Here is a 27791-nt window from a genome sequence, read left to right as displayed (position 1 = left end):
TTAACTTGAAATGTAAATTTATTAACAATAAAATGAAAAGAAGTACTGCAAGCATAATTTGAGTCTACCAAAATAGATTATTAGGAAGAAGCGCTTTAGTCACATGATTTATTTTTTCATAAGAACGAGATACTAGAAATGAACTCAATTATCACGTTATACATGCATGTCTAATAATCAGTCCGATCTACTCTGCAGGTGTAGTTTCTAACTTCTAAGGCGTTCTCAAGAGGATATTGATGATTTCATGAGCATTCGTGCATTGACCCAAAAAATAAAGGATTCATTCAAATTATTCAAAATCTGGACAAGTTGATCCATAAATTACAGGCAGCACTTGTCTGCAGGTCTACAAATAGCAATTAAGATCAAGATGATGCAAAAAAGATCACCTGAACCTTTAGTATTTAATATGAGATCGCGAGTAAAATAAGGGATAGGCAAGTATGAGAGAATTTACAGTTGCATTATATACAGTTCTCCTCACAGTAAGCCATTTCATGAATGGATCAGGTCTCAAGTCGAAGACCTTCATCTTTTGCCAATGAAACTCAGCTGAGGACGCAGAGTTAGGCCTTTGCAGGCCTCCAAAATCAATCCTATACATTCAATTCAACTTAAGGGGCAGCTGAGGCTCTTCTTCTTCTTCTTCTTCTTCCAATCACTGTTAGCAAACTGTGACTAAGAGTCTGGACATCTGTAGGTGAAGACACAAGGTCTTTCAGCAATTCTCTCTATGCAGACTGTAAACTGGCCCCCTCACTAGTCATCTGCTCAAACATTGCAGATGCCTCAGGAGTGTCTTCTTCACTTGGTGGAACCAGCTGCCAAAATAGTGGAAGATACTTGTCCCAGTCCTTTAGAATACTAGCACCTTTCGAACTTCCAGTTTTTTCCTGCATATTCAAAGTTTAAAGTTACTCATCGCAGGTTAATCGCAAGTTATTAGAATCACAAATGGATGCTACATGTGTTAGTTTATTAGATAGTATTAATAAGACTACAGGAATAAGTGCTGTATTTATGAAGATAGGGCAGCAGTTAACTACACTCTTTGATAATGGTCAACTACAGATTGTCTGGTCATAAGCCTTTGGAAAGAAAGTTAACCATACACCGAAGATATATTGAGGGACTGCAAAAGTTTTCAGTGCGTTGAATTTTTGGCAATTCGAAAGAACTAGATTGCGATACACAGAGACATACAGTTAACCAAATACAAAATATGATTATGTACGAAATATATACAGTTAACCAAATTCAAAATATGATTTTGTCCCCCCCACATAACATTTTCATCTATTTTTCCATTTTTCAGGTGGTAAAATACAAGTTTTAAATTTTTTTTAGGTAGTAATATACAAGTTTTAGTTTTTTAGGTGATAAAAAAAAATTCGATTTTTTAGGTGGTAAAAACAATTTATCCAAAATCACAACACTCTGAAAAAAACAAGAATAGACAAGAAAACACAGGAAGCTGTTACCAGAGATTTGTGAGAAGGATAGTGAAAGATTTTGCAAGACCAATAGTAAGCATATTGTTTATGCATGATAATTTTACAGTTCATGTAGAATGCTTACAACATGGGCTTCAATTAGGTTCTTCAGTTGCATTTGCCCAACAGGAGCTGTCACCCTCTGGATTTTCACTATCTCCTTGTTTACCTGATTCAAGTTCACAAAATAATCAGAATACAATCATCACAACTAATGAGTTCACAAGAAAAATAAAGCACTAAAACCGAACAGAGTATTAGTTAAAGCTGACAAAATGCAATCAATACGCTTGCAAGGAGAGAACTGGTTTATAATTCACATGCAGCATTTAATTATCCTCTTTAAATTAACCAGAATTTTCTCTCGTAATCAGAAGATGGAAATCATTTTCAGAGATTAAATCCAACCTTTGGAATGAGTGTATCATCTTCATCAAGTATATATGCCAGACCTCCAGTCATGCCGGCAGCAACATTTCTACCAACTCTGTCAAAGGGGAAAAAAAGATATAAGAATGTATTCTTCTTTATCTGGCTAGACGGTATTGATCAAATGAGATGAAACTCACTTTCCAAGTATGACAACGCAACCACCAGTCATATATTCACAACAGTGATCACCAGTACCCTCAACAACTGCCTCAGCAAGCGAATTTCTTACAGCAAAACGTTCCCCGGCTTTACCTCTTACAAATATTTGACCTCCAGTTGCTCCATATAGACAGGTATTCCCAACAATTGTAGCATCTTCTGGGCGAAATCCAGGATTTTCTGCAGGAGTAACTATTAACTCGCCTCCAGCCATACCCTGTAAATATTCAATTCAAAAGCAGTTGTAAATATAGTGGTAGGAAGCTGAAACAAATAAGAAGGAAGTTGAACAAAACTATGGAAATTTTTTAACTCTAAATCCCATTAAGAAAGAGGTGAAGAGTCCGCTCCAACACTAAATCTCTAATCACTATATTCAGAAATTACCCATCGGCAACTCAAAAGAGTGTAAAGACGAGAATAACGATGGAATGAAAGCTAAGTTTTGTTCATTCCATCACCTAGTTGTTTCGATTCAAACCCAAAGATTGTAAGTTTTGATTCATATTTCCGGTACAGAAGTAATACATACAACATATATATATATATTCTAAAAAAGGTTGATGAGGAATGGTCATAACTTGTTGCAAATTCTCCTACTGAAGGGAGCAGGCTAAGTTTACGGACGACAGATAACGGCTATGTTTGTTTTAACGGGAAACATTTTCAAAGGAAAATTATTTTCCATGGAAAACAATTTTCTAAGGAAAAAACATCAGGGGAAAATAGTTTTCCTTTGTTTGTTACCTTACAAGAAAAGTTAAAAAGAAAAAAGGGTTTTGCTACATGATGCCTCCTATTTGCTTCTTTGATTTCAACGTTGTACCCTACATTTTAATGTCCACACTGTACCCTGTAGTTGTAAAAGTGGATCAACTTTGTCCCTGCCGCCCACCCAAAGTTAAGAAGTCCCGTTAATTTTAACAACAAAAAGAAAATGTTGATTATAATGTAGAAAAAACTTGGTTTGTTTAAAAAGTAACGAATTTTTAACATTGGGTTAACAACAAGGATAAAGTTGATTATATATTATAGGTGCAGGGGTACTACACGTAACTACAGTGTGGATGATTTCAAAAGCATGGGTACAACGTAGAAATCAAATAAACACATGGTATAATGTAGAAATACCCTGAAGAAAAAAAACATAGTAGTGGAAATGAGAGATGGATAGGAAGAGAGAAATAGAAAATGTAAGGGATTAGAGAGAAAAATATGGCATTAAAGGAAAGTGGTTTTCCACCTTTGGGGAATTTTTTCCACCCTCAATAAAACAAAGGAAAATAGGAAAATATTTTCCGGAAAGTTGTTTTCCGTCAAAACAAACGGAGCCAAAAGAGAAAATCAACATCAACATCTTACCTTTCCTACATAGTCATTAGATTCTCCAACAAGGCGAATATTCATTCCAGGTGTCAGAAAGACTGCAAAAGATTGACCTGCACTCCCCTCAAAGCTGCAGGCATGAAATAGGTTTATTGTTCTATTAGGCCAACTCTTTTTTCATAAAGGTAAAGAGTAAAGGAATTAAATGAAGCACTTGAGATGAATAATTTTAAATATCAGAAAGCGTCTTACGTTAAATTCAGCTGGCCAGCAAAACCAGTGTCACCATATTTCTTGGCAATGACACCTGCTATACGGCCACAAACAGCTCGGTCCACATTAAATATCTTTACAGTTTTGTTTACAATCTTTTCGTTTTCAATTGCATCAATGATCTGCAAGAGTATCAGAGAGAGAGCTTATAGATATAATTTAGAAGGCAATACCAATAGAACCTTCTGGACAAGAAGATAAAAATTCAGAATGATTATACTGACAAAGTTGCAGGTAATTAACAGAAAATCAAGAAAGAAATTATTATGTTCTTCAATAAAATCTAACAATACCATAAGTTGCGATATCCCCACACAAGATAAATTTCTTTTGAACATTTACACTAAGGTAACCTATAGTCTCACATATAACAAATACTCCCTTTGTTCATCATATTCATGATTGTAATAAGTTACAATTCTCAATTCATTTAATACACTACTATACCAGAACTTATTCCTTTTACTCAGCCCCTAACTTATTCTCCACGTTAACTTTTCACAAATATTATGTATTACAATAAATGTAAGGGCATTAACGAATAGTAAGTACATCAGGAATAGTAATAAGAAAAACGAACAATAAACTGGGACAAAACGAATATTTGGGGACGCATAAGAGATTACGAGCTAGTTAGAAGATAAAAGACTTCTCGCTCATGGACAGGTATGCAGGTATAATCAAATCAAGATGGCCGTATTCTTTTCCACATTCTTAATATGCAGTACTAACTACAGCTTTTATAGTGGAAATATGCAATTGACAAAATATAGAACATGGAAAACTTGCATGTTGCCAATCAAAATGTGAACAGCTAGAATTTACCTGGTGGGTTAACTTTCACCATAGAAGTAGTATTTCTATTTCATAAAAATGCGCCAACAGTAACACTCAAAAAATTACCAATTGCAACCCTCTCTTGTGTGAATTAGAAAATACGACTAAAACAGCAGTACCAGGCTACCAGCATAAAATACAGAGTAAAAGAATGGAAAATGACAAAGTAGACAAACACAAAAGCAGACTAAAAAGGTGAAAAGCCTTCAATGCCCCAGAGAAGTATGTTTTAATCAGCAAGGTTTGAGCTAATTGATTAGGTTAGAATATACCTCAGGATCTGAAAGTATTTGATCATCCAGCACAGGTCCATTGGTATGAACTTCCTGCTTCCTGATGGCTGTGCTGCTCATTGTTGGTAAACCGGCACTCTGGAAATAAACGGGGAAGATTTCACGCCCAGTAAGAAGAAAAAAACTACTTGAAGTGTTGAGGTAAAAAAACCAGCATATGAATACACAATAAGAAATGGAACAGAACATACGGCGAGTATATAGCTTAGATCAAGATGTTGAGTTTTCATCAATGAGATGTCTCTTGGTTTTAGAATATCTGTTCTCCCAATTATATCATCTAACTTCTCAAAGCCCAACTGCGCCAAGATCCCTCTTACCTGACAAACATTTAAAAAAACCATTGCATAAGGACTACTACCTCCATGATCTTTCAAAAGTTGAACCAAATGTCCAGCTACTTCTATAAACCACGAAGCCACATTACATCCAACCAAATACTGAATAGTTTTTGAAGCGTCGTCATCAAGCCAAAAAGTCAATTACCTCCTCAGCAACATACAGGAAGAAGTTCACCAGATCACCAGGCACGCCAGGAAACCGGGCTCGTAATTCTTCTCTCTGAAATTAATTTATGTGAGAATATAGTTGTAAAAGACGACAGCCACTGGAGAGGATAAGCGATTTCAAGTGTGCAAACAAAACTCTGTATACCTGGCTAGCAACACCAACAGGGCAGTTGTTCGTGTGGCAAATGCGAGCCATGACACAACCAGTAGCTATCATTGCCAAAGAACCAAAACCATACTCATCAGCACCCATTGCCGCAGCCATCATGACATCAACCCCACATTTCAACCCTCCATCAACTCTGAGAATGACCCTCTCTCTAAGTCCATTTGAAATAAGGGTCTGTGTAATATTTAGTCAGTAAAATTAAAGAGAAATTACAGAGCCAACAAGACACATTTTGGGACCTTTCTATGCTACACCAACCTGGTGGGTTTCTGATAGTCCAAGTTCCCAAGGACCACCAGCATGCTTAATAGAACTTATTGGGCTGGCTCCAGTCCCACCATCATGCCCTGATACCTGCAAATCAAGCTGTGAGTTAACTCCTGTCCTAAATTGAAAGTTCAAAACACATAAGGATATATTGTCCCAACACAGTATAGATACTACAAGATTTCTGGAAATACAATCATTTCATTTTTCACGTCAAACTACATTTGTTCTTGTCATATAGGTGCAACATCTTTCTCATCAGTAGCTTCCCAAACAAAAAAATCGTCAATCTTCTTAAATCTACTAGAGGAATATAGTATTTCATTGGTCTCCGGAATTACTAAAAACAATAGGTTATGCTTCAATTCTATATGAAACCATAATTAGTAAGTGTTGTCAACTCTCCAGAAGAACAATTGCAGTAATAAAAAAAATACAAAAAAAAAAAAGCTGCTTCCAGATCAAAATATGCTGACCTATGGCAAAAAAAAAAAATTGCTCTGATATAAAAATGAATAAAATAAAATTGAGCTGACTTCTACAGTAATGACATGCAGTCACTAAACTAAGATCAGTATATCAAGAGAAGAAGTTTCACATTAAAAACCTATCACTACCAGTTCAATAATATCCGGGAAGGGGAAATTGCTCTGGCATGAATATGCAAGGAGACAAAACCACCACATTGTGCATACACTATGCCCTTACAAACTTGTCACTGCAAGTTACAATTCACCAGTAACTATACCAGTTCAACAGATATTAACTATAAAAGTACTTTGTTACACACTCACCATGTAACCATGACTTGATTGCATAATTTATTTTTCTTTCCATCTATTATTACAATATGCTTCTGTTTATTCCGATGTTCAAGTAACGGGTGAAATCCATCAAAAGATTCAGAACATTCGAATAGCATATAATTACAAAATCTGGGGAACCAATCTGTAAGCACGAGAAAGGAGAAGAGCCGGTCTAAAAAAATGGGAAATTCATAGCAATAGTATGATCAACAACATAAAGATTGGAAAGGGCATGATACCTGAATAATGTCAGCATTACCCTTTGCTACACCAGAGGCAACTGTGCCAATCCCAGCTTCTGCTACTAGTTTAACTGATACCTTTGCCTTTGGGTTGATCTGTATAATTTCAATAATGAGTTAAAGCTCCATTCACTTGTCAAAGATTCTCTATGACATCCAAAAAAAGAGGTGTTTACCTGATGAAGGTCATAAATCAACTGTGCAAGATCTTCAATGGAATAAATGTCATGATGAGGTGGTGGAGAGATAAGAGGAACCCCAGGTTTTGAGTTTCTCAATCGGGCAATATATGCACTAACTTTCTTTCCAGGCAATTGACCCCCTTCACCAGGCTTAGCACCCTGTGCAATTTTAATTTCTATTTGATCGGCATTAACCAAAAATGTTGGAGTGACACCAAAACGCCCAGATGCAACCTGGAGAAAGCACAAGGATCTAACTATTAAAGAATTGCATGTCAACTTTCTGCAAGAACTTGGCAGGATTTTATGCATGGCACTAAAAAGTTGAGACTCTACAAGTGGTCATCTGAGGCAATTAGTACATTAGTAGAATCGTTGTAGTTACAACAGCTCAAGAAAGTAGCTAATAATATCAAGTCACCTGCTTGATGGCACTAGTTGCTGTGTCTCCATTCTGAAGACCTTTAAGATGAGGCAGAGTAGAGGAATACCCATCAACCACATCGGTCAGGGGTCGCCATCTGATTGGATCCTGAGAAAATGAATAGCTCAATAACTAGAGGGCATATATTGTAAAAAAACATAACATAAAACAGAAGCGCAAAGATCGTTAACCAGGGGAAGTTTTTCATAGAAGAAAGTGAATACCTCACCACCTTCTCCTGAGTTGGATTTTCCGCCTAACCTATTCATCGCAATCGCAATTGCTTCGTGTGTTTCCCTAGAGATAGCTCCAAGGGACATTCCACCAGTACAAAAGCGTTCGACAATAGATGTAGCAGGTTCAACTTTACCAACAGAAATTGGCGCCCGGTCACTTTTGAACTCCAGAAGATCACGAAGTACCTGAACCAAGTTCATTCCATGTTATCTTTTCAAGAGATCTTGGAATTTTAATTAGTTGGCCACCAAGAGGATAATATTCACATTAATTGTATCACCACAAAACTTGGATAACAACGATACACCACACTTAGTGAAGTAAGGATACATATGCAAGAGAAAAGCCCAAACCCTCCCAACCAATAACAATGATATACCCCACGGAACAATGAACAAAAAAAAGTAACAAAACACAAACTCCTTGGGCCCTATCCCAAAAAAAAAAGCAACAAAAGCACTCTTGCAGAGTGGCCACGTAAGATTTTAGTTGTACCAGCCAAGATTTCAAGAATCAAAATCAAATGCAAAATTAGATTCAATCAGAATCACAGAGGCTACACATTGTTGCTTCATAAGATTACAAAATATTTCGAAGGCTATGAGAAAGAAAATATTCCCTTCTGCTGAAAAATGGATACCCTCACTATGCAATATAAGCTATAAAGTAGTTACCAAAAATCTCATCGTCTCTTTTAATGTTGAAACACTTGAAGTACAAGGAACTACATGCATGAAAATTAGCTCCTAAATGTGCAAGGATTTTAAAAAAACTCACGCTGACGGGTCTGTTAGCCAAATGCTGCTGGTAAACTGCATAAGCACTTTCGCTTTTGTTGCGGACAGCTTTGTGCAACAGCTTTGACATCTCTGGGTTGTTTACATGATATTCCCCTTGCAAAAGGAAGAAAAAAAAAATTGTAAGAGAACAATCAACATTCCTTTATTTTCAAAACCAATGAACCTGAAAAAATCAATAAGCTATGCATTTTTATGAATCATAATGAACTCCAGCTTCACAGCACCATAATCATGGACTGAGCAGTTTTGCAAAGGAGACAAATATGCATTTACATTGCTGTGAAATTATTATGTTCTGAAGTGCTACATAAGTATAGAGGAAAATCTAGCAAGAAGACGAAATGTAGAGTTAAAGAACCAAGGTTTGGACTCAGAGCCCAAGACTCTACGTTTGGAAGCAAAATTATCCAAGCAAGCATTACTTAAAGCCTTCTTTAAGTTTGGAAAATCAACAAGGTACTATTCTGAGATTTCTGACAGTATAGAAAATGTAAAATCAATTACAAATGAACAGATTTTCAAGATAACTTCTCAAAATCCTGATAATCTATTCAAATGGCTTTAGGTTATGGTCACTAACGCTTTGGCCTTCACAAGAGTCCTGAAAACCTAAGCCACTAAACACTTGAAACTGTTATGAGAATAAGACCACCAAAATGCAACTTTTTTTGTCAAAATGGAAATAATTTGAGTTAATCCAAAACCGGGATAAATACAGGAGATCCCAAAAGTTCAAATTTTTTCATGTTGATTCTCCACTAATAAAATGGCTCATGTAATAATGGTTATCAATAAGTGTTTCAAGCTGCAAGTAATTCCAGAATCCTAATACACTAAAAAACCTAAATCTGGGTAAATGTTGGTAAAAATGACGACACGACAGGAACCGAACACCAAGAAAAGCATTTAAATTTCTCAATCAGCTAATTGAATGGGTATGAAGTACTAGCCCATCTTAATAAATAAATGTGTTACAGAAACATTAGTTTCAGGGGTTGAAACCTAAATCTGTACTCAGTGAAATTTGTCACTGAAAGTCTGAAATAGGGAAAGACAGTAGCAAAACACATGTCATGTCAAGCTAAAACAACAGTGTGCAAGCAATACCTCCAGGCCTGAATTGAATAAACCCGAAATTCTCCAATCTTTTGGCTGTATCCTCAGAAAATGCCTTCACCCAAAAGGACAATGTCTCTCTTGCAAGCTACAGATAAATATACATCAGAAAAGTAAAGACAAACATGCACTATAATCATCAGAACTAATCAATGACGATAACTACTTACTGTTTTTAGCAGGGACATACAGCATACAATTACTAATAATCAAAAGCTGCTGCTAGTGTTATGTATCAACAATGTATCCCAAAGATAATTGGTGAGCCATGAGAAATTATGAGGAAAAAGCTTCACATGCCGGTTTGAGCATAATCAAATAAGATAACCTTCGCCAGTTTGATCCTATTTCAATAAGCTCCTAAAGGCATCTGCATAGTTTTATCACCCATCGGGAAGGCTAAACCGATGGATTAATGCAATACTAATCATTGGATGATGCAGCACGTGTTATCCGCAAAAAGATGGACAATATGGGGCTGCTTCATTGCACTAGAATGCCACCAGAAGGCGGGTTAGGAGTATTAAATATATCATTATCATCATTATCATTAACTCATTGCCTCAAAGAGGCTCCCGCAATAAGGGGTAAGGGGAGACGGACGCACGCAAACTTACCTATGCAATTGCAGAGAGGTTGTTTCCAATTGACCCAAAAGCGATAACGGGACGACGGGACAACCATCTTCTACTTCATGGAAAGGAAACAAAGAGGTTTTAAGAGCCATTTTGATTTAGTCCTTACATCCCAAAGCCAAAAGAACAAATGAATCTTTGGCTCCATCAGAAAAATGGACTATCTTCAGGTGCAATGAGAATTTTAAGCACCAGTCATGGGCATATATTAGTAATTATGCAGAAAATGGGTGAGATGAAACACTTAAAACTGTGTTTCGGAAATTCCCACCAAAAAAGTTGTATTTTACAAGTGTTCCTCCAATGATGAATCTTGGATGATATCAATGGATCTAGAACTACAGGAAATGAGATCTCCAGGACCAAGTCAATGGCAATCTCAGTACACTTGGTCATTTTACATTCTGTAGAACAATGTGTGTCCAGGAACATTTATAACTACTTATTCTGCAAATAAGCAACCAGAACCACGATAATCATAGTAACGTGACCATTATGCAGTGTAAATAGACATGCATAGAGAGATAGATTGCTTCTTAGGTTACCTCATCAAGAGTCAATCCACCCATCTTAGAGACACTCCCTTGGAAAGCTATATCAACGACGTCTTTTCCTAAACCATATATCTCAAATATTTGTGCCCCGCAGTAACTACAGCAGGAAATAAGAGTCAGACTATCAACTTAACTCGCCACAACAGAAACTTGAAAGATATTAAAGAAAGGGGAAAAACTACGAGAAAGCAACCACGTCAGGGAAATTTGCAGAAAACTTATGAAATTTTAGAGTTAAGAAACACATACCTAGAGAGCAATGAGATGCCCATTTTTGAAAGAATTTTAAGCAGTCCAGATTTGACGGCCTACAAGCATAACAGTATTATAATTAATTATTGCAAAATGAATCCATCATTCTTTATTTATTATTTTGGGGTGGGGATAGGAAGGTTTCTCTGGTCAGCTTTAGCTTCAATTGGTAAGTTAAGAGTGGTCAAATTGTGAAATACTTCACTAATTTTCTCTACCTAGGTTCAAACGCTAGACCTGAGGCATCAGGAGGATGAATGAACATAGCAGCACAGAAAGACATCAAATCTTTCATAATGCATCCAACACATGCCAGATAGACACAGAAGTTGCAACTTGCAAGCATTCTCCTTCATTCAATATTAAGTAATCAGTCTATGTGACGGTTAATCAATAACGCAAAGCTTCTAGACACAAATCTTGTTACTAAGGCTCTGTTTGGTTTGACGGAAATGATTTTGCCTGGAAATTTTCTTTCAGGGAAAAACAGAATAATAAATTATGTTCCTTTGATTGGTTCCACGCTTATGAGAACTGGTTCCACCTTTACAAAATTACAAAGAAAACAAAGGGAAATGAGGAAATCACTTTTGAAAGAAATTCCTCCCAGCCAAACACTCAGAAAGAGAACAACTCTTTCTGCGCCTCTTCTTTAAAGTCATTGGTTTCTATTAAAGAATAACATGCCTCGTGGCTTTTCACCATGATTTGCTAATAATATCACTCAAATTAGACTCTCCAGAGTACATTTTTCCAATCCTTCAGTCGTCTGTTTCCACACCCTAAGTGAAAAACAGTGGACTCCATCCATTATCCATAAAAAACAGTGCTTCACTAGTCTATTACAGTTAAACTTCTTGAACCAACGTTTTATTTATGCCTAGGTATCTAATAAGAAATAACCATCAACCTTCCAAAATACAAAAACACATCTAAATGGTAAAAATACCGCCTATGTTGACACAGTAGACCCTGCTGCAAGCAAGATTAGAGAGTCCACCCAGCCATACCTTTTGCAAGTGCAATTCAGAGAGGGGTGGTTTAGATAGACCCACACAAAACGTTTGTACAACCAAACAGGAAACATTTTCTCATCAATTTGAAATTAATACTAGTAATACAGTAGTGAACTAGTTATAGTTTAAATCTACCCTGAGCAAAAGGATACATACAGGCATGTGCCTACCTTATGCCACATACGCTACAAGTGAGAAAGCCCATCGATATATGCTCAAGATTGAACTAGGTTACTAGATATAAACATCAAATACAGATCCTATAGTTCCACATAATGCCTACACTTTTGATAAATTCATTTTTTGAATTCCAAAGTCATTCTATGATAGTACTTCGTTTTCCCTTTTTTGAAAACCTAAACAGTCCCTTAATTTTTAAAATAGTTTAATTCGATACAACGTGCAAAACCTTGCCAGCCCTACATTATATCTATATGGTACAGAAACTAATGAAAAAATGAGGAAACAAAAGTCACGGACATAAACACAACATGTAGCTTAGGCATCTTGTTCAGGGCTGGGTGGCAGGGGTACGTTATAAGAAATGCACAAACCTTGCAGAAGTTCTTTTGTGCTTGCTCAATTGTAACTGTGGGTATTTTTCCAGTTCGCATCAAATTCACGGTTTTATTGCTTAAACGCCATTGCCTACAGGTTTCCAACGCTAGGTACGGGCAGATGGCACTGCAAAATAATCCACACGTTAACATTAGTGCACTTCAACCACGTAAGCTAAGGAAAAAAAACACGAAATTTAGAACTGAAACAACAAAGCAAGATCCCTGCCTTTCACAAGCAAGATCCCTGCCTTTTCACCATGATTTGCTAATAATACCTCCTGCCAGTCTGCCACCATCAAACACCATACCACCTTTTAAAACTAAGCGTACCGTACAACATTCAAGTCACCCAATTAACCACCTTGTAGAACAGAGACCTTCCAAAACACTCCATTCCTACCAACATTCGACACGATCTTGAAGGTGACAATGCGACAAGGACAATGCACAGAAATGATCCACCATGAACCTCTACCTCGAATTTTAAAAGAGAGATAGAAAAATAACCATCACAATCCTAACCGATGAAAATAGCCCCTATAACCCCCCACCCCCCGCGAAGTACCTGATGAAAGCAGAAGAACCCAATCCTTATCCCTCTCCTCCCAAGCTTACCACCTTAGTCTCTAGCAAAAGCACCACATCGGTGTTTTCCAAGTAATTATAAATTCGGGGCAAACTCATCAAATCCGACATTTCCTCCTTAGTTGGCTCATATAGGAACTGTATATGTACTTGGGTCCATAGAAAAATATGGCAGTCATGGTTGCAAGCTTGCAATCATGATAACAATGGTGGTGCAAGTGTTAGCTGTTACGTTATGCTTCGTGGCCATCATGATGTGAAATTGTGAATTGACAAATAGGAGAAGTTCCGCTTTACAAATGTTATTCAAAAGGTTTAGCATTTTTATTAGAATATCGATAAAGATAGAATTTTTTTTATATACCTATAACTGTTTAGTTTGTCAAATAAAGGGTTAAAATCATAGTAACAAAAATATGTGTAGTTCTAATACATTGGTTCAGTAATATCGATATGCTTAACAGCTTTAATAACAGAATATAACAGGTGATGCAGTGAAGAGGGTGGACAAAGGATGTTGCAAAGAAAATAGGAGAAGTTCCGCTTTACAAATGTTATTCAAAAGGTGTAGCATTTTTATTAGAATATCGATAAAGATAGAATTTTTTTTAAATACCCTATAATTGTTTAGTTTGTCAAATAAAAGGTTAAAATCATAGTAACAAAAATATGTGTAGTTCTAATACATTGGTTCAGTAATATCGATATGCTTAACAGCTTTAATAGCAGAATATAACAGGTGATGCAGTGAAGAGGGTGGACAAAGGATGTTGCAAAGAAAATAGGAGAAGTTCCGCTTTACAAATGTTATTCAAAAGGTTTAGCATTTTTATTAGAATATCGATAAAGAGAGAATTTTTTTTATATACCCTATAATTGTTTAGTTTGTCAAATAAAAGGTTAAAATCATAGTAACAAAAATATGTGTAGTTCTAATACATTGGTTCAGTAATATCGATATGCTTAACAGCTTTAATAACAAAATATAACAGGTGATGCAGTGAAGAGGGTGGACAAAGGATGTTGCAAAGAAAATTTGCATAACCACAAGTTCACAATCCATTACAGGACGGCCTTGATTTAAGTACATGCACAGATCCAAGAATTAAGAAGCTAAAAATATAGATAAAAATATCACCTTGCACCATATCCAATCAAACAAGCAAATTGATGAGTACTGAAACACTGAGCAGTGTCAACCACAATTGAAGTATACATTCTCAAGCCATTTTGGATTAGATGTTGGTGGACAGCACCTACAGCAAGGAGTATTGGGATGGCAGGCCGAGTTGGTTCCTAGAGAAAAGAAGATATCAATTAAAATAATAAAAAGCATCATAAGCTTGAAGACAATAATATTATGATAGGACTCGGGAAACAGCAGCATACCAACTCCTCAGAACGGTCAGACAGAACAAGCATCTGGGAACCATTTCTAACAGCTTCATCAGCAGCTTCACATAACCGATTAAGTCTTTTCTCTAAAGTTCCTTCAACCCCTTTCCTTATATCAAAGAAGATCGGCAGCATTTGGGCCTTTAGTAAGGGGTCGTTTACAAGAGCTTCCAGCTCGCCTTCATTTAGTACGGGACTGGGCAAAATAACCTAAACCACATTGAAATGCGTCAAATGTCTAACCAATAAACATAAAACAGACATCATTGATCCAATGCCTCATAGGGCTCATACACATTCCAATACACCAGTTCCCCCCCCCCCCCCTCCCCCACGAATTGCGTATAATGAACACACATAGTCGTACAGTGGAACACTTTTCCGTTAATTTAACATAATTAGGTATTGAATTGCGTTTCCGCAAATTAGGTAACACTTCACATACACATTGATAAATCATAGCATTCAAAGCAACGGTGAGAGGTAATGTCATTGACTAACCTGCGAGGCATTTTCAGGTCCGACCTCCAAAATATTCCCGCGCTTACCAATGTTAACCTCAAGAGACATCACTAATCCTTCCCTAAGAGGATCAATAGCTGGGTTTGTAACCTGTGAAAATTAAAGATGGAGACATGTAATGAGATCCACATTTAAGCATAAGCACCATAAGAAAAGGCAAACACAGGATTCAGGAGCTTTTTATATAATGAATTGTTTGTGACAATACTCATCCCCAAGTAAAAGCAAAACCCCAAGCAAACACTATTATTCCAAAACAAAATCAAAAACTCTCTCTGTCACATAATATTTTTAACATTTTTCATTTTGGGATGTTCCAAAATGAACTTCACAGTTCTATTGCAAGTAAATGTTCCTTTACTCTCTCTATCACATCGACCCAAATTTGTCTCCATCTGAACACCTGATCTTTATCCATTGTCAAATTTACTGTTTAAAATAACCAAATTTGTTGATATTTGTGCCATATTAAGGACGTAAGGAGTAATTCTATGAATCCCCAATTTAAAACAAACCTGGGCAAATCGTTGCTTGAAATAATCATAAAGCATATGTGGCTTCTGAGACATTACTGCCAGAGGAATATCATCTCCCATGCAAAACGTAGGCTCCTTACCTTGGGAAGCCATACTTTCAATAACCATTTGGACATCCTCACTCGAGTAGCCAAAAGCCCTGTAAAGAAGAACACTTAAAAGTCGTGCAACAAATAGAATTCAAACTGACATAGTCCACCGAAAAATCATCCGACCATCCCAATATTTTACAAATTACTCAGACTCGATAAAGTGATGGTTATAAGATGCAAAGAACATGGATCAAAGCTGACTATCATGCCTTTTAGTTGTTATAAAGCTTTGAACTTTTTTGAAATTCATTTAAACATCCCATCGTGTTTGTAGAAATGACGAAGGCTTCATCTTCCTTAAACTCAAGCCATGAATCTGAAGCTTAAAGAGGGCTGGTAACACAATATCTGATCCCTCTGAACTACCTACCATTAGCCCTTTAGACAGCAAGAATAGCATCTGGTGAAATTCTGTTACCAGTAGGGCCTATCCTGACCCAATGCTAAGGCTGTTTAAGGCCCTTGCTTTAACCTTTGGTTTTGTCAGATGGACAGCCTGACAGGATTTTGCCATAATGTCGAGTCCTTAAGGGCTTAAGTGTCCATGGGCTAGTGGGCCATTCATTTCTAGCATTAAAATGGACATACTTTTACCCACGTTACACAACAAAATACGAAGTACAAGTTTGATAAATTAGCTAAATGGTTATATAACAGAAATTCAGCCACTCATATTTTTCATTTCTTCACTCTTCAAGATGATGTCGAAGTTTAGAACACGAGACTTGGTTGGTAATATTACACAGTGTGGACAGTTTCTTGTTGTATATATTTGTCACATGATGTAGTCATAATCTACTGATTCATAAATCAGTAAGACAGTAACCAATCCTGTAAGAGGTACCAAATCCTGTAAGATTGTATACAAGTATACCCAATCAAGTAATACCACAAATAGCATACTCTTTCTGCATAGAAGTAAAATCTAGTATGAATCCTAATTGAGGGAAACATGCACATGAGAGATGAGACTGCCAGCGGGAAGCAGTTGTTATCATCTAGACTCTAGCAACACATCTACCAATTATGTTATATGTCCACCACACCAAGAGAATCAAAAACAGAAAATGGGCAACAATCTTACTGTTGGTTTCTTAAAATTGTGTCGTTCTCCAAAAGTGCTCTTGAAAGGAAGTTTACCGCTTTCAATGATCGAAGATTTTCCTTTACCCACTTTCCATAAGGATTTGAAGAAGCTACACGCTTCTTGACCTCGGTATTCTCGTAAACCTGCAGTTTCAATCCATAAAGAAGATTGGTTGAAGAAACTTAACTCTTTCTAAATATCTGGTGTAGCATCTACATCCAGTGCCCTTTTACTGCTATCTATACCTAGTATTTAAAAAGGAAAACCACATTTGATTAGATGACATGTGTTAAAACATTTGATTAGATGACATGTGTCATCCATTCTTTCCTCCATCAATTTAGTTTTTTATTTTATTTTTTCTTTGTTATTTGATATATTATACAATTCCAATAGCCTCTTTCACTCCATCTTTCTCATACAACATCAATTCACCAATCTATTCATTCAACATTTTCCACTCCATCTTTCCGACTAACACTCAATATTAATACACTATTTAATTTATGTATTCTTTCAACTTTCAAAATTACCTCTATTTAAATCATATATTCTCTCTAAAATCAAAAGCTCAATAAAATTAGAACTTAAAAAGATAGACTAAATCACCACTATACAACCGCCCGTTCTTAGAACGGGCTCAAAAGCTAGTTACAGTTAAAACAAACAAACATCACTGCAGTTAGAGCAGCAGACCTTGCCAATTAAGACAAAAGTATAGGCATAGCTGTTTAGTTAATTGCTAACTCTACCTGATGATATAAACTAAACCCACATCACAGGAAACCTTCAGGTAGAGGCTATTATATCCATTCATTAACATAATTTATTTTTATCACTCCTTTGAGTATCTTAAAGATCTCAAATCCTCACTTTTTTTATTATTTACTCTTTGCAGGAATCCAGTGGATTTTGTGTTCCTGTGCGTTCTGTATCCTCAGAACAGGTTCAAAGTAGGATTTCCTAAAACCTGGAAGATGGAAAACATGTTCGGAAGCAGAAAAGTGAAGGAACATGGGTCATCTTCTTATCAGAAAGCAGACAACCACTTGAATATTCCTAAAAGGTAAGCAAATTGTTTATTACAGCACAGGGAGCAGATCCAAACAGTAAAAAGTCTACAAACACATAATTGTTAAATGCCGTTTAAACAAAACACATCTAGCCTTTCTTGTTCAAGTCCTAAAGAGATGGGGTTACAAGAGTTACCAAGAGAAACAAATCAGACAAAGTATTATGACGTATTATATAGTCTGGAAGCATAACACAGAAGCATATACAAACCCCACATGGAGAAATAGATAACCCATAAGTAAACTCTTCATCCCACGCTTCGATGCACCAACAATCCTAATTAGACTTCCTAAATTATGGCGGAATAAGGTTATTCTGCTTAGATGAATTTAATTATTAAATGGTTGAGAATTCAAAGACAACGCTAACTCCATTTCCTTAAAAATGAAACCATCTCCTCACAGAACTCCAACCAAATCACCCAACTAGGTCATTTATTTTACCTTGATTTCCTCTAAACTGAAATATTTTTTCAATGATTTCATTGATTAAAACATAATACAGAATTTTACAGGTTAAAAGTCTTACTGATACTTTCTAATTAACAGTATTTTTTAACTAATTAATACTGATTTTTGATTGCTTTAGCTTACTGAAATTTTATGATTAAACTGGTTTCTACTGATCATAACTACACTACTTTAAACATATTTTGCTGATGAAAACTGATTTTTCACTGAATATATAGGACAACCCAATGATTGTAAACAGATGCAGCCAAGCCGCATACTTTCACATGTATACACTTTTCTGAGATAGCAAACCCCCACATAGAAAACATATGGTTCCTCAGAATAACCAAAGAAGAAAACAGGTGATGCCTTCTGAGTGACTAACATCCATTCGAAATCAAGCATCCTTGAAATAAGCAGCAGACAGTGACTTAAATTTCATGAATTAAATAAGACCAAATAACCAACCTATATAACTACTAGTAAAATATAAAATCTTGTTATTGCATCAAAACATTGAACTTGGTAAAATGAAATAACTGAGTAATTAAAGTAAGATAATTCAGGAAAACTCGTTGAATGCAGAGATTATGCATTGAACTTCTGCTAGTAGATTAATGATCAAAACAGTTTTTGTGATTCTTCCTGATAGTCTCCTAGGGGGCATTTGGTTCACTAAACTGGAATGGCTTGGTATGGAACCTCATACCAAGGGAGTATGGATTTGAAATCCCATACCAGTCTAAAATTGTTTGGTTTAATATTGGAATGGATTCTATATCCCATTCATAATGTTTGGTTCACTTTTAGAATGGATTATGAAATAAAAAACAAATGATAAATTGATTTTATAATTTATTTATTTTTGAGGGAAATTGAATTGTACCCAATATATTAAAAAATTATAAAATTTGTATATGATCTATACTTCGTATTAAGTAAAAAAAAAAACTCAACAAAGTAAAACAAAAAAAGAGAAAAAGGAAAATACCATCTCAATATCAAATCCAACCATTATTGACATCAATTCGCTCTACCCAAAAAAAACTTACGACTAACCAGAGAAAAGAATTGAAAAACACTATCTCATCTTAATCCATACCCTATTGACAACTATTCGACAACAATTCGAATCAAATCCACGAAAGTTAGAGAGGATAAATTACATCTCAAAAACATAAAAATAAAAACTTTCGGCGAGAACCACCGAAGAAGAAAGGTATGACTGGCGATGGAGGGTGGTGGTCGGTTTCGCGCAGTTTCTGCTTCTCTCTCCTCTATCTCTTGTGTTAGGGTTTGTATCATGGGTGGAGTGGATTAAGAATCTTAGGGGGTGAGGTGGGTGTGGGATTCTAAGGGAATGGGGTGGAATTAGAACCTCTTTGCTATGAGGTTCCATAGTAGAAAGCTCCAACCAAACAACAAAATGGATGGAATGGATTCTAACCCATTCCAAGAGTACCAACCAAACGGGCCCCTAATTCTTATTGCGAAAGTGCAAAGGGGAGTAGAACTGCGGAAAAAAAAAAAAAAGAATCACATCCAAGCAACTAATAAGATTAATAAAGTATATAGTTTCGAATGAAAATTAAATCCAAGCACCTAAGGAGCGTGTTCACGTTATTCACAAGCACAACAACAAATAACAACAAAATGCAACAAGAAAATTATCTTCATAGTACAAGAAACATATAAATCCCATCCTCAGACAATTTCATAAAGTAAAGTGTACAAACCTGACCACTGGAGAGATCAACCGATATCATCATTCCTGGACCTAAACGCCCTTTCATTGTAACTTTTGATTCATCCATTGGTAAAACTCCCACCTATACGAGGATAACACCTGGAAGAATTAATTTTTCTGTTGAATTTACTCAAGATAATAAGCTTAAGCTTCCCATGACACATCACTTGAATATGCATTCAGAAATCCAAGTATTTCCCTATTAGAGAATCATCAGAAATTGTAAGTATCGTAGACCTCCAACAAAAAAATAGCTTCTGTCAACAGTCAATGTGCATCGTCAAGTCGTCAACTTTTGTTCTCAGGGAATAAAATAAAAAAAGTTACTGAAAGATCCACTAGTTCACAAGCTTCACAACAAGAAGTCCTCTAACAGAAGAACTCATAATGGCCAAGTGTATGACAGAAAATTATCAGCCCATAAATCTGCTCAACAGCTAACGCATTTTTCTCTGATTCCACTCTAACATACCACCTAAACAATATTTCCCTCATTGCCTAAGTACTTAACCTAAAAAGCTATCTGCTCTCCAAAGTTGCCAAAGCCTGGTAGGGTGAAATGTGTTCTCGAAGTTTGGAAAAGACTGTTAAAGGGCAAGTAAATTGCAGAAATGTGGAAGCAAGTGACGTGGACTGTTTGATGATGTACATCGAAGGAGTGGAATCGGAAAGTTTTGATACGGAAAGCCTTACCACTTCAGGTGTTTAAATTATATTATTTGAGGACATTGCTGTTTTGGTACAGTTGAAGTCCAGCACTTTGATGTGAGCATGAGATATTCAGATTCCTGAAGGCCTGATTTTTTTTTTTATCCCAACCCCTTGGTGTCCTTTTAAAATAATTATTTACACCATTCGAAATGGAGGAAACTCAAAGCACAAAAGGGATTGTCTCCACCAGGCTCACTAAGAACCTTAACTACTGGAAAACAACACAAATATATGCAAGCTACTCAATTTCGTTTGTTTCTTTTTTATTACATCTAAAGACCACAAATTATTTTAGAGTATCTCCTATAAGACCGCCATATGCGTAAGATGGCTGATGTCAGCATTAAAAAAGATAACTACTTGACTAGAAACTAAGACTATTTGATTAGAAAGTACAACTATTTAAATTGGAGAGTATAATAAATAACCGTAGATTATAACTATTTGATCACATTGAGCAACTATTTGATTAAAAAGTACGATTATTTGGTACGAAGTTGGTCTTATACATAAGACCGTCTTATATAAGTTTTTGTAATAATCTTAACTCCCCATGAATTCAGGTCTCCAGATCTTGCAGGAAAGCAAGAAGATAGAGTTGAGGATTGACAGGCATACCTCAGACGCAACATAGACAACGTTGTCCACTGTGCGCCAATATCTAGCAGGACGAAGGCCATTTCGATCCAGACAAGCGCCAACAGTTTTTCCATCACTGCGAGATATTTTCAACAGCAGAGAAACAAAAATAGTTTAGTAATCAAAAGAGTATTGCAGGAGGCATAACATTAACAAAGAGAATGACTTTTTTATTTCAAATCAGTGAAGTTGAACTCCACTAACTTATGATGCTGGGCAGTGGGCATCCAACCGATATTTCTTTCTTTCTTGAAGGATATACAGTATAAAAAAAAAACTTTGCAAAACTACAAATCCTCAAAAAGAGCTGGAAATCTCTATGATTCTTTTGAGGATTTGTAAAAGAGCTGGAAAGAGGAGAAATTTATGAAATATATGCTCACACATAGCCTTGAGATAGGGAATTTTAGAGTGAACAAAGAAGCCAACTGAGTATATGTCTATGTGTATTTGTAACGTGAAAATCGATTGCAAAAGTTCTTTTAGAGCCAAGAACATGTTAAATAATTGCCATGTCCCCACCAAAGTCCAATTTTAGGACTGTCTCGGAGTATCCCCATTTCCATAAGTTTGTCTTGACATGTCTGACAGTTGGATATATATACCCGCAGAAAATACTAATACATGTGTCCGTAACATAGCATAAGAGCCCATCTCCACTCACATGAAATTCTTCCATTAAACTGGTTTTACCAGAGTACTATAGGGGGAAAAATACACAATTTCTACTACTGAAAATTTCTTATTCAACACTGTGCAAGTGGTCTTGGGCTTTCCACTACATAACTTCCCCTAGTTCCAATTAAAATTTCTATAAATCCAGCAAGGAAGACCTGTATCAACTGAAGCTGGGCATTGAGAAGTGAAATTAACTAGAGCAACAAAAAAAGTGAAAGACGCACATCAGCAGAAGAGTCTCAAACATTATTCAAGACAGCAATATAAAACTCAACATATGCCCTGCCTGCTGTTGCATAGTTCCTTAACTTTATCAAGCACTGTCTTTGCAAAATATAACACAGATGTCAAAGAATATACCTAAAAATACAAACAGAAAATTGCAGATAATGAAAATAAAACTGATTCACTTTCTCTACAAGTGAAAATGACATAACTTTTCATGAACAAAATCGTGCATGTGAAAAACATGTGAGCCCAGACATCCAACATAGTATGCCACAGAAATTGTTTCAAGAAACACAATGGAAAATTACAAAATCCTGATTTACCTGAATAAAAGCAAAGCCGGTCCATCCCAAGTTTCCATCTGTCCCTTATAGTAATCATAGAAGTCCACAGCCTAGACAACCAGAGGGAGTAATACTTCTATTAGCCAAAATCCATGTCAAACAAAAACTCGTGTAAGATATTCTAGAATTTTCGTTAATTGCCAACTCCAAACCTAAATATAGTTATCCTGATATGCCAAAGAGGTCCCGTAATTAGAGAAAACACATGCAAATTACGAATATCAACCAACAATAAAGTTTGAATTCATAAAAATATTACCTCGGGGTATTTGATCATCAAGGTTGGATGGTTCTTATATGCCTCAGGGACAAGAATCATTAAAGCTTCCTCGGGGGTACGGCCACTTCTTATCAACAACTGCCGAGGAAAATAGACAACGCAAGCATAGCATAATTAGAGATCACTCAATCTCACTGGATGGGGTAAAAGTGAAAGAAGTTTGAACAATCAACAGTAACATCCCTCCTATATATTCCTCATGCTACGTATAAACAACCGAACCTCATGTAACCACAGGATCACTTTGAAATAGAAAGTAAATGAAGTGAAGAGTAAGCAAATGGATCACAGCAATAAGAAGCATATGTTAGATGTTGCATGCAATCGGCAGCTCTCCAAGCGTTTCGTTTAGAAAAATGGAAACAGCAGAAGACAATTGGAAAATATTGAAAACAAGTCCATTGGCAACCGGCCCAACCCCTCCTCCCATAAAGAAACCATCAATAGTATGCCCAAGAACACCTCATGGTGTAGCCAGTTATCAGCAAGTTTAACGGTAGGCAACCCTAAATGGTTCTCTGAAATGATAGTTTAAGGGATGTGCCTCTAGATCTTCATATCTTCAGACGGGATTTTAAAACAAAGATAATTCTGGCATTAGAAATTTTTATATGTAAAGTTCCTGCAGTTATTTGCAATGCTCAAAAAGAACTGGTACTTAGCCCATGAAGTCAACATGCTTTCAGGAAAGTGTTTAAGCGATGCATACTCCCTCGAGAAAAAAAAACCAAAAAGGGATTCCTACCTCTGCTGCACTATCAAGATTAGCAGAATCAGACGCCTTGGGATTTCCATAAGGACGAATTTCATTTTCGCGGCCGCGCCAAACAGGCGACTGTATTGATGGTTCTCGAGATCTCATCCAGTTTAAATTTCCCTGTATATGGGATCTCACAGTGAATTTTTGGTGACTGAAAAAGTGAGAATATGCACAACCAAAATCAAAAGAAAACCCAAACTGAACCTGTATGGTATTGATCTCTCCATTATGACCGAGAAACCTCATTGGCTGGGCAAGTGGCCACCTAGGACTAGTGTTTGTACTGTATCTCCGATGGTAAATGGCAAATGGTGATGTGTAACGTTCATTCTGAAGATCGTAGTAAAACATCCCTAGAACTTCTGACCGAAGCATCCCCTTGTAAATAATTGTCTGATTCGATAAGGAGCAAAAGTAAAGCTCAGAAGCCCAGGTATGAGAACTGGCAGCTCTTTCAATTAATTTCCGACAAATGTAGAGCTCCCTTTCAATATCATCAGTGCTGTCTTCTTTGATAATTCTAACAAAAACCTGCTGTATGTTGGGCATGGTTTCTTTAGCATTTCGACCCACAACAGAGACATTTGTAGGGACAGACCTCCATCCAATCACCTCAATACCTTCTTGAGCAAATGTATCCAGAACAACTGCATAAACAAAACAAAAGTTAGGGGTCATAGTAAAATTTAAATCCGCCTTTTCTCATGCAAGAGCATAAGTTACACGAAAAGGCTAGAAAGAGCAGAGTTCATGGAGGTTTATCATGATAAGAGAGTCCAAGGGTGCCTCACTAAGTGAGTATTGGACTCAGAAGTTCTTTTGTTTGTGAATCCATTTCCATATGCCCTCAAGTTGTTAACTGACTTAACTCAATTGCTAAATATCACTCCATTTATATCTCTTTTCTCGAAATAGCCCAAACCACACCTATCAAACCCTTCTCTCCTCCCACCTTCACACCCCTTCCTCCCTTCGTGTAATACTGTTCACATCATTTGCAGCCACTGCCAACCCACCATCACCCTACCACCCCTATCCACATGCCTCTTCCACCGAGCACACCTTCTCCTCCATCGCACCCAGACTCTGCACCACCCACCGCAGCCCCGAAGCTTCCACTGCCTATTAATGCCATGGTGGAGAGCTGTTGCAGATAAAGAAGTGTCTTCAATGGCGGAAAAGGCACTTCACAGTTGGGGGCCAAGAAGGGAGAGTGGACAACAAATAAGGGTGTTGGGGAGAATTATTATGTGTATAATATGGGAGATTGGTGAATGTGCACAACATTTTATTATTAATGAGATAGTTGCTCATATTGTATTACCAATTTGAGGAGCTTTTTAAGATAATTAGTGAGAGTTTTGACTAAATAGTTCGAGCGTTCTGGGGCATATGATTTTCCTTCTCCTGGACATATCTTACATTCATTTTATTTTCACTGTCATGAAGAAATGTTAACACGTACATGTCCCTTTAACAACCATTGCAAACTTTGTAATACTCGTGAAAGTTTGACATACAAATGTAGATACTTGATACAATCAACTTAGAATTAATCTCTTGGTAGATGAATCAGTTCACTCATACTAAAGCTAGGTCAACAAGGTTTTCTAATCTTACGCATCTTTCTCGCCAAGTCACTTATCTTTGAGTATCTACCTATTCAAAAACAAAAAATTGTGCCAACATGAATCTCATGAAACAGCCTCTCAGACTGCCTCACTAAACTAGGGTAAATGCTAAATGCATAAAAACCACCCCCAAAAGAGATACATGGTTGATTGTTTATTGTTGATTTGAAATTGAAACCTACTTTCTCTAGAAAATCTTTGAACATGTGAATATAAGTAGAAAACATTAGGCCCATCGCAAGTCTCAACCACCAACACGTGAAACCCATTTGCTAGAAGTCAAAAACTCAATAGTTTCTCAAAACTCGATTGAGATGTAAATGTGTTCCCTTGAGATGGCTTAGGTTGGTTAGTGAAATCAACAGCAAGTGCTGCAAGACACCATGTCAACGAAATATTAGCTCATCCTTAAGCGTTATGAATATTGATGACATGATACTTCAAACACCCATACTTGCAGCATCAACATTCTGCTATGTTCAAAAGAAAGGACATGACTACATGTGTATCTGCTTATAATTAGACATTAGTACATATCTGAAAAAAATAGGTTTTTGTTTTAAACTAGTAAACATAGTACTGCGTAATAGAGATTTCTACCTGCTTTATATAGTTTTATCTTACTATATGCTATTTCCCTTTCCCATCCCCACATCAGAGAAAAGATATAATTCGCTAATTCCAAGAGAAAATTTAGATTACTCTGTATTTCATTTCTTTTAGCTTTATACCTTTTTTGGCTTCTTCTGCGAGGAGATCATCTTTAGGGAGAAAAACCATTCCGACACCAGTGTGTGACCGATCAAAAGGACCAATTCCTTGGTCTTTGCCCCAATCATTAAAGAGATCCCAAGGTATCGCAGTCATTACTCCTGAACCATCACCGGAATCATTATCTGATCCACATCCCCCTCGATGTTCCATGCAGCCGAGCGCAGTTAGAGCATCCTTGACTATCTGAAATGACCCCTTATTATCTAAATTGGCAATAAATCCAACACCACAAGCTCCTCTCTCCGCAAGAATATCCTCCAAATTTACAACCTGCAAAATATAAAAATCAAATAGTGAGAAGCAACATCACAATTAGAACTTTTCTCCCCAAGTACCACACCCCTAAACAAAACAAATAGCTACTTCAATTTCAGAATCATGCTTCCGCTATCTTAAAATTTAATATTTTTTATATGGGAAAAGAAGAAGAGAAAAACTAAAGAGTCGAAAATAGAGACCAAACCTTTGCTCGTTCAATTTGAAAAAGTATTACAGTGTAATAAGATACAAGCAACAACTTTCGGAAATTAACGCAAATCATCAGCAACATTACTAATTTACTACAATTAATAACATAGTTCCAGTTACAGATTATTAATCTTAATTCGTATGTTTGGTACACGAAACATTACATAACTTTATCATATTTACATTCAACCAAGCCAAACCAATAAAAATAAAAATTCAAAAGTCATCATGTATATGAAGTTTTAAACTCTAAACAATTCAGAAATATACTTTCAACCTCATTATCATGCTCTCAGGTGTATAATCTAACAATTGGCAAGCATAATCACTAAAATAACTAGAATTTTCACTAAAAAAATCCAGAAAAACGATCAAAATTCAGAATCACCTTTTAACCCAAAGCATCAGAACTAAGCAACTAGAGCAAATTCATATTATAGTAGTACTATAAGCTAAGAAATTAAGAATAGAAAACTTAAAAGACGAAGTTCATAATAATCACATTTTAATATCGATTCATAGAACTCAACTCCAAATAGAAATATTTTTTTCCAACTAGTCAACTCAAAATAGAAATATTTTTCACAATTTCACAAATTCCGAAAAAAAAGAAGTCCATAATATACCTGCTGGTCCAGGGGATGAGAAGAGGTGGAAACAGTAGGAGAACCAGAATCAGTGGAATGATGCGCACGGTCAACGTCAACAACAGCTTTGATCGCCGACGAAACAGCTGAAAGCGCAGGAAAGTTTCGAAAAGTTCCGGCGATTCTCCGACGACGAGAACGCTTCTTCGAAAGACCAACGAAATCGGAGAATGCGACGCGGCGTTCATTAGCGGAGAAAACCGATGGAGAAGGAGAAGAGTATAGGAGCTTCGGCGCTGATTGCAGCGCCATTGATGATTGCTTGATCAACCAAAAACTCTATCAAAAATTGAAAATCAACTGCAGAAATTGAAGATGATGAAGAAAGAGGAGTGTGTGGAGAAGAGAGAAAAAGAGGAGGATAGGGAAGAGGAGAGGTTTATGAAGCAGAACCACCCGAAGTTCTGGTAAAGTGGTAAGCTTTATATTCTGATTGAAATGTGAGAGTTTTTTCAGTTGGAATTTTGGCCTTTCGTCGTGGTGTTTTTGAGTGGGGAGTGTGGCTAGTGGCTACGGAGTACTCTTTACTGTTTTATTCTACTTCTTTGGCCCTAAT

At 36.4% G+C, this 27791-nt stretch overlaps 1 protein-coding gene and 1 long non-coding RNA gene across 2 annotated transcripts; one reads left to right on the top strand and one right to left on the bottom strand.

The window, feature by feature from the left end:
• Positions 1-262: 262 nt before the first annotated feature.
• LOC110777056 (ferredoxin-dependent glutamate synthase, chloroplastic-like) lies at positions 263-27730 on the bottom strand. Its single transcript, NM_001426325.1, has 33 exons — positions 27215-27730; positions 26078-26390; positions 23920-24362; positions 23701-23832; positions 22935-23033; positions 22655-22725; positions 21405-21501; positions 20065-20157; positions 16800-16945; positions 15603-15762; positions 15067-15177; positions 14560-14775; positions 14309-14466; positions 12580-12709; positions 11007-11065; positions 10749-10854; positions 9560-9656; positions 8430-8545; positions 7640-7837; positions 7413-7523; positions 6986-7225; positions 6807-6905; positions 5753-5848; positions 5471-5668; positions 5303-5377; positions 5008-5136; positions 4796-4894; positions 3666-3808; positions 3450-3543; positions 2066-2304; positions 1905-1983; positions 1582-1665; positions 263-896 (listed from the first exon to the last, which is right to left on the bottom strand). Exons 1-33 carry the CDS (start codon positions 27485-27487, stop codon positions 735-737), a joined length of 4866 nt encoding a protein of 1621 aa, NP_001413254.1. The 5' UTR covers positions 27488-27730; the 3' UTR covers positions 263-734.
• LOC130466342 (uncharacterized) lies at positions 17730-21504 on the top strand. Its single transcript, XR_008926516.1, has 2 exons — positions 17730-17868; positions 21350-21504. It is a non-coding gene; the product is annotated as an uncharacterized lncRNA (long non-coding RNA).
• Positions 27731-27791: the final 61 nt, after the last annotated feature.

The sequence above is a fragment of the Spinacia oleracea genome, chromosome 1 (assembly GCF_020520425.1).
Source record: "Spinacia oleracea cultivar Varoflay chromosome 1, BTI_SOV_V1, whole genome shotgun sequence".
Taxonomy (NCBI): domain Eukaryota; kingdom Viridiplantae; phylum Streptophyta; class Magnoliopsida; order Caryophyllales; family Amaranthaceae; genus Spinacia; species Spinacia oleracea.
The sequence above is the reverse complement of the archived record's forward strand: the minus strand, read 5'-3'. Positions and strand labels throughout refer to the sequence as shown.